General features: G+C 54.4%; 1 protein-coding gene across 1 annotated transcript; it reads right to left on the bottom strand.

Moving 5' to 3' along the window:
• Nucleotides 1–20: 20 nt before the first annotated feature.
• On the bottom strand, nucleotides 21–4,259 carry NDUFB7 (NADH:ubiquinone oxidoreductase subunit B7). Its single transcript, XM_027582332.1, has 3 exons — nucleotides 4,066–4,259; nucleotides 590–758; nucleotides 21–216 (listed from the first exon to the last, which is right to left on the bottom strand). The coding sequence occupies exons 1-3, from the start codon at nucleotides 4,175–4,177 to the stop codon at nucleotides 84–86; spliced, it is 414 nt and encodes a 137-aa protein (XP_027438133.1). The 5' UTR covers nucleotides 4,178–4,259; the 3' UTR covers nucleotides 21–83.
• Nucleotides 4,260–7,558: the final 3,299 nt, after the last annotated feature.

Here is a 7,558-nt window from a genome sequence, read left to right on the forward strand (position 1 = left end):
CACCACAGAGAGAGGCACGGTTCCGGCTGAGGGGCCTGGAGGCTTTTATTTCTCAACTGGTCCACAGGGTGGGGGCGGATCCACTACAGGGTGACCTCGGGGGCCACCTTGCCGGGCCCCTGGCCTCTGGCCACATCCGCCTCCCTCTGCTCCCGCCGCTTCTTCCGCTGGAGCAGCCGACGTTCCCGCTCAAACTCCTTCATGCGCATCACGTAGCTGTGGGCAGAGGACGGGAACGGGCGTCAGGCTCCACGGCCAGGCCCTCCCAAGCCCCAGGGAGCCGAAGGTACAGGAGCGGGTGCCCCACAGCTCTCTGGGAAGCCTGTGACTGGGAAAGACCTGTGTGCCTGGCTCAAGTGTGGGGTGTGCCTGAGCCGGTGCTAGCTGGCTGACCCCAGTGAGCCCGGGGCAGAAGCCGGGCCTGGCCATTCCTCCAGGGGGCCTCCACGCCGCCTGGCCCACCCCGCGGGCTCCCTGAGACTCCTCTTTCAAGCAAGCTGGGGCCTGGCTGACCATCCCTCGTCTCCGGGGCAGTGTCCTGCGGGGCGCCAGGCCAGGGCTGGGGGTGCGGGGCAGGTCTGGGGCTCACTCGAGGTGCTCGCAGTACTCCCAGTCGTGCTGCTCGTGCTTGCAGCCCAGGAAGTTGGGGAAGCTGTCGCGCTTGCACTTGAGCAGCCGGATGAGGTAGTGGGCGCAGTAGTCTCGCTGCTGCAGCACCAGCTGTGCGTCGTTCATCTGCTGCTGTGTGGCCACCATCTCTGCGAGGGGTGGGGGGCTTGTTAGGGTCTGACTGCCAGAGACCCGTCCCCCACCCTCACACCTGATTCCCGGGAGCCACGGTTCAGGGGCGTACCCATTGGGATGTGGCACCTGGCTTACGGCCACCTTCTGGCAGTGTCTTTTTCTAAGCTGCACAAAGACCACACTCCGGACACAGAGGCCCAGGCAGGGGAAGGGTCCCCCTCGCCCCATCACCGCAGAGTGCCTCCCCTTCCCTGGGTCTCCCTCCCCCAGGCTCACTCTCCAGACAGCCCCACCCTGCAGAGCCCACACTCAGAAACCACTTTCTCCAGTGCGTCCCCTGCCGGCCACAAGCCAGGGTCGGGCGCGCTGCCCAGGGCACCTGGATCCCAGCTCTGCCCTGCCGGCCACCTCCACTTCCTTTGCTAAGAAGCGGAGTGATGGTCCCCAGCTCCAGGGTCAATAGTGAGCATCGCCTGAGTGAATACGTGTGCCTCAGAGAGAGCTGAACTGGCTCCTGGTCCTGGTGCCATGCCTGCCTGGCACACGGGTGAAATCACCCTGGACACCTACCCCAGCCTGCACCCGCCTGCTCTCAGCCCGGCAAGGGCGCCCAAGACCCAGCCATCATGCATCCGCAGCCCCCACTCCCCTCGACATCTTGATCCCAGTTCCTTCCCATCAGCACCAAAAGGTGTCCGCAGTGATCTTGCACCTTCCCCTGGCTGGCTTCCCCCCCTCTGCTTCCCAGTCCCGTTTCTCTGTCTCCAGCCCCCACCTCTCCACCCCAGCACTGCCCACACATGGCTCTCACCAGGGCCTCCCAAGACGCCAGGACTCCATGCTTCCTCACCTTCCTGCCTGCTTCTTTCTCAAATGTTCTTTTTCCCACAGCTCCCTGGGGACCACTCTCTGGCCACCCAAACATTAAATGGTGGCTTCCAGTGGTTCTTGCTAGGAGCTCTCTGCTCACTCTCATCCGTGGCTTTGATCGCCACTCCACAGGTGGATGAGCCCCAACTTGGTTCCCCCCCGCCACCCTCACTTCATCTGAGCCCCAGGCCGGGGTATCCACCTGCAGCCCCCTGCTGGCTTCCACGGCAGTACTGCGCAACCAGCACCAGGGGCCCTGGCATGAGCCAGGATTTACACAGCACCTACTGTGTGCTAGGTGTTGGAGATACAGCAGGGAACATGCCATCAGACAAAGGTGCCTGCCCTTGAAGGCAGACACAACAAACAGGTGGAACTAGGTTATCACAGAATGTCTGGCAATGATCAGTATTAGGGAGAAAAGTAAAGCAAGGGAGAGAGAGGCAGTGTTGGGGCGTGGGTCACAGCCTTAGATGCAGGCGTCCCTCAGAAAGGCATCTGAAGGTGGGGGAGTGAGTCACACCTGGGGGGGAAGCGCATTCCCGATGGTGGGACAGTAGGTGCAAAGGCCTTCAGGTGAGAAGAGAGGTTCAGGATGCCCCAGGGATCTCGGCCCAAGCATGTGGGTGAGCTTGGTGGGGATGTCAGGAACTCTTTTGGACCCGCTGAGGGGGAGATGCCCACGAGTCTGGAGTGGAGGGTCCAGGCCCAGCTGGAGATAAAAAACTTGGGAGCATCATAAGGCACTTGAAACCAGGGGACTAGCAGTGACCCCCAGGGATGGGTGGGAATGGAGACAGAAGGCCCAAGCAGCAAGGCACCTCAACATTTACAAGACAGGAAAGTGGGGAGGAATCAGGAGGGTGCATCAGTGAGGTGGGTGGGTGTGCGGGGGCCTGGGCACCAGGTTTCCAGGAAGTGGTAGCGATCAACTTCGAAGCCAACTGCAGCAGGTTAGTGAGAACTGAGAACTGACAAGGGGGTTGAGGGATATAGACAGAGTGGGGGTGGGCGGGAAGCTGGACAGGAGCCCCTTCTGTGAAGTGGTGGGGAGACAGCTGGAGGGGATTTTGAAACAGTAGAAATAACTGTGTTTGCATGTTGATGGGAAAACCAATGTTGCGCGAGGAGAAGGGTTGGGGCAGCCAGTAGGCGAGGGGATGTGACAGGTGGCACAAAAGGGTTCTTCTGGAGCGGGGGCTTGGCTAGAGCAGGAGCAGACTGTCCGGGGTAACAGGAGAGAAGGCCATGTCGCAAGGATGCAGGAAGCCCAGCTGAGCGCTTTTGGTTGCTTCTATTTTCTTAATAAGGGTGTAAGTGACTGGCTGGAGGGAGGTGCTGCAGTCTGAGGGAGAAGGTGTGGGACTGTCTAGGAAGGCACGAGAGCGAGCCAAGTGCCAGGGAAGGTAGCAGGAAAACCAGCAGCATGAAGGGTCAGCGAGGGGAGTCATGGGGACAGCAGTCAGCCAGGTTGGGTGTTCTCCTGTGATGTCCGGCTGCACAGGGATAGATGCCAAGGAGAGCCCAGTTTGAGCCCAGTTTTGGTTTAGCCCAGCTAGCAAGAGGAGCAGAGACCTGGGTGAAGGTAAGGATTCACATAAGGAGGTGGGGGACTGATGGGACGCAGGTTCACGTGGGGCTGCAGGACCATCAGGATTTGGGACACTGGAGCGGAGTCCACCTCCTAACGTTCTCTCTGCACACCACCCGCTTAGAGGTCTCCCAGTCGCTGCCCACCCAGCAGCCAGCACCTTCTCACTAGGCAACTCTGGCCACGTCTCTCTGCTTGGAAGCACTGACTTTCCCCTCTTCTTGTATCTTATCTGGCCAACTCCTACTACCCCTCTCAGATCTTGCTTACAGCCACCGCCTCCTGGAAGCCTGCCTTGACACCCCCAGGTGCCGCCCCCGAGATATGCCTGGTTCCGCTGTCTTTCCCACCGGGCTGGAATTCCCTTTAGCCAGTGCCTGCTGAATGCGCGGTGCCCAACTGAGACTTGGCCAGGCTGGCTCTCGATACGCCTGTGATATTACTACATAAAAAGAGCAAGGAGCAGGACAGCATGTGCGACGTGAGGGGGCCCCTCCTGTTTTGTTTACACCCCAAACAGCAGTGCTACCTGGACAGAGAAACAACGGACACGTCCCTTCCGTGATAAACCCTGCGCTGGCTCCCCACTGCCTCCAAGACCAAGCCCGGCTCCGACCGCCTCTCAGCCCCAGACTGCCACTCTTGCCCCTGGGCTTTCTGTTCCAACTGTGACTTCTGCCTGGAATGCCTCCACACTCAGCCAGGCTCACGCGTGTCCTCTGGACTCTTCCAGGCCGGGGTCAAGGCTGAGCGCAGATACAGCGCTGGGAGCCCGCGCCCAACCCTGGGGACCCCGGGATTCAGGGGTGCCAGCGTCCGCGTCCCACGCCCGCGGGCCGCGCGTGCGCACTGGGCCTCACCGCGCTCCTTGCGCCCCGGGAAGCCGTAGTCGGGGGGGAAGGTGGGCATCCGCTGGGGGTCGGGCTCCCCCGATGGATCGCTCACATAGCGCCGGGCAAGATGCGCCCCCATGGCTGCAGTCGCCGCAGACTCCCGCAGCAGCGACTCGGGTCACCTCGCTCCCACCCGGAAGCACTCCCCCTTCGCCAGCCACGGCTTCCGGGTCACGCAGGCTGCTGCCGGGATCAGGGAGATGAACGACTCTGGCGCCACCTGGCGGTCAGGAGGAGACCGCATAGGTGCCGGGGTCCCCTCTCCGGATCAGGTGGACCCCAGAAAGGGATCTCCCTGCTTCTGGAAATAGTCTGGGCGGGGGATGGGGACAAGGTCGGCCAGGGGCCTTTTCCCACCCTCCCTGGACACAAATGAAAATTATTATTATTATTATTTTTAAAAAAGATTTTATTTGACAGAGAGAGAGAACGAAGAGAGGGAACACAAGCAGGGGCAGAGGGAGAGGGAGAAGCGACTTCCCGCTGAGCAGGGAGCCCAAAGCGGGGCTGGATCTCAGGACCCTGGGATCATGACCCGAGCCAAAGACAGACACCTAACGACTGAGCCACCCAGGTGCCCCGAAAATTATTTTTCATAGCTTATTTCCAAAAAACCGTTTTTCTTTTAAAACATTTGAATTTCAACTAATGAATCAAACACTACGTCAAAAACTAATGATATACTATATGTTGGCTAATTGAACATAATAAAAAAAAAATAAGACATTCAAATTTGTTTTTTAAGAAAAAAAACCCCTGGGGCGCCTGGGTGGCTCAGTCGTTAAGCGTCTGCCTTCGGCTCAGGTCATGATCCCGGGGTCCTGGGATCAAGCCCTGCATCGGGCTCCCTGCTCAGCAGGGAGTCTGCTTCTCCCTCTCCACTCCCCCTGCTTATGTTCCCTCTCTCGCTGTGTCTCTCTCTGTCAAATAAATAAATAAAATCTTAAAAAAAAAAGAAAGAAAAAAAACCCCTGCACAGTACTGATGATATAATTAGTGAACATCAAAAGTTTAAATGCAATTATTCAAAATAAATATTTTAATTGATCAAATTTTATTTAAATAATCAAAGTTATAAATAAAACTAAAGCTGAAAATTTTATTTTATTTTTATTTTTAATTTATTTTATTTTTAAAGATTTTATTTATTTATTTGTCAGAGAGAGAGCACAAGCAGGGAGAGCAGCAGGTGGGAGAAGCAGGCTCCCTGCTGAGCAAGGAGCCCCATGTGGGACTCGATCCCAGGACCCTGGGATCATGACCTGAGCCAAAGGCAGACGCTTAACGTACTGAGCCACCCAGGCGTCCCTTATTTTATTTTTAAAGATTTTATTTATTTATCTCAGAGAGAGAGAGAGAGAGAGGAGCACAAGCAGGGTGAGGGGCAGAGGGAGAGGGAGAAGCTGACTCCCCGCCAAGGAGGGAGCCCTACTGGGGCTGGATCCCAGGAACCCTGGATCGTGACCTGAGCTGGAGGCAGATGCTCAACCTACTGAGCCACCCAGGCTACCCTAAAGCTGAAATTTTAAATCCCTTTGAGTACTTTTGTAAAAATAAAATAAAAGGCAATTCTACTATCCCTCTAATTGCCACTGTAAAGAACTGGTATTACATTTCACACTTGTTAGGGCTTACGTATATGCAAATTTAAGAGTATAGTACATTGTTTAGTACTGCCAGATACTTCTTGGCCTCAATATTCAACTGTAACGAATGGTGTGCTAATTTGTTACTCTCTGGAAATCTGCATGGGAACACAAAGAGAAGCCGTTCAATGGGTGCTTGGCCAATGGGTGCTTGGCGCAGTTGGGTGCACCTGTCAGAAAGGAAATTAGATCATGTCATACCTTGGCTAACTGCCCCCCTGGATCCCCATTTCATATGGAATAAAAACTGGACCCAGCCTGAAAGCCCCTGGATCCCCATTTCATATGGAATAAAAACTGGACCCAACCTGCATTTCTAACAAGTTTCCAGGTGATGGTCATCTTGCTGGTCTGGGGACCATCCTTGGGAGAATTGCTGAGCTAGATTTTCATGTGCTGACACGGAGAAGTGGCCACAAGATATTATTAAACGGAAAAAACACACTGTAGAGAATGGACCAATGGTGAATGAGACTTTCTTTCCAGGGCTTACTTGGAACCTGACCCCAGACCATGACATAGATTTGTGATTCTTGTGCTCTTTCTAACTCCAGGGGGCAGCATTCACATTGTAGTCTTTCTGAATGGCACTCCTGGAATTGTGCAGTGCATGATCTGCACAGCTGTACCAGGCAGCCCTGCCTTGTTCTGGATGTCTCTCTTCCCCCTCCCTTTCTCTGTGCTTCATCTGCTTACCCAGAGGTCAGAGCTGGGAGGAGACCCAGGGAGGCAAATTATGATCCCAGCTCACTGTCTCTGCATGACTCTGGGAAGCGACTTCCCCAATTCAGAAACTCAGTTTACTCATCTGTAAAATGGGATCAGTAATACTAGTGCCATCTAATCTGAGATCCCTTTGGCTCATCTTGTTTACTGTTGGTCTCTCCTCTTGAATGGCAGCTCCATGGAGCAGGGAATTTTGTCTTCTTCACTGCCGTATTCCTGCAGCTAGAAAGGAAATGGCACACAGTAAGTGCTTTGTAAGCACTTATCGAGTCAATGAATGAATAAATGGAGGGGTTTGGAGGAGTCATTTAGGTGGTTGCATGAAAAGCGCTCACTGCCTGGCATGTAGTCGGCACCCAATACATGCCTGTTATTATTACTCTTGTCCAGGTTTCACTCTCTAACTAGAAGGTACGAGGCTGAATAAGGAAGCCTCATTTAAAATGGAGTGAGGTGGCCAGCAGGGGGAGCTCTCATGCCTTACCATCCTCGGTCAATTGCAGACCATAAGGGAAAAGAGATACTTTGCATTCTGGGCTTTACCACCCCAGCAGGAGCGCGAAAGATTTTCTCCTTGGAGGCAACAGCCCAGACAGGGAGACACAGTCACAACTCAGCCACTGAGAAGCCACTACTACTTGGAACTCCCACTTCATTCCAGTGGACTTATTTTTTTAAATTTCTTCTTCCTTTTTTTAAATTAACATATAATGTATTATTTGTTTCAGGGGTACAGGTCTGTGATTCACCAGTCTTACACAACACACAGCACTCACCACAACAATACCCTCCCCAGTGTCCATCACCAGCCGCCGCATCCCCCCAACCCCCTCCCCTTCAGCAACCCTCAGTTTGTTTCCTGAGATTAAGAGTCTCTTTCGGTTTGTCTCCCTCTCAGTCTTCGTCTTGTTTCATTTTTAAAAAAAATTTTTATTGTTATGTTAATCACCATACATCATTAGTTTTTGATGTAGTGTTCCATGATTCATTGTTTGTGCATAACACCCAGTGCTCCACGCAGAACGTGCCCTCTTTAGTACCCATCACCAGGTTAACCCATCCCCGCAACCCCCTCCCCTCTAGAACCC

Source organism: Zalophus californianus, chromosome 1 (assembly GCF_009762305.2).
Source record: "Zalophus californianus isolate mZalCal1 chromosome 1, mZalCal1.pri.v2, whole genome shotgun sequence".
In the NCBI taxonomy this organism is placed as follows: domain Eukaryota; kingdom Metazoa; phylum Chordata; class Mammalia; order Carnivora; family Otariidae; genus Zalophus; species Zalophus californianus.

Bases quoted from the DNA above. Each gene is read 5' to 3' on its own strand.
- NDUFB7 (XM_027582332.1), bottom strand. From the start codon at position 4,177: ATGGGGGCGCATCTTGCCCGGCGCTATGTGAGCGATCCATCGGGGGAG. The intron at 759-4,065 runs GTGAGGCCCAGT...CACCCCTCGCAG, and splicing joins CCCGGGGCGCAAGGAGCGCG to AGATGGTGGCCACACAGCAG. The intron at 217-589 runs GTGAGCCCCAGA...CTCTGCCCACAG, and splicing joins GAGTACTGCGAGCACCTCGA to CTACGTGATGCGCATGAAGG.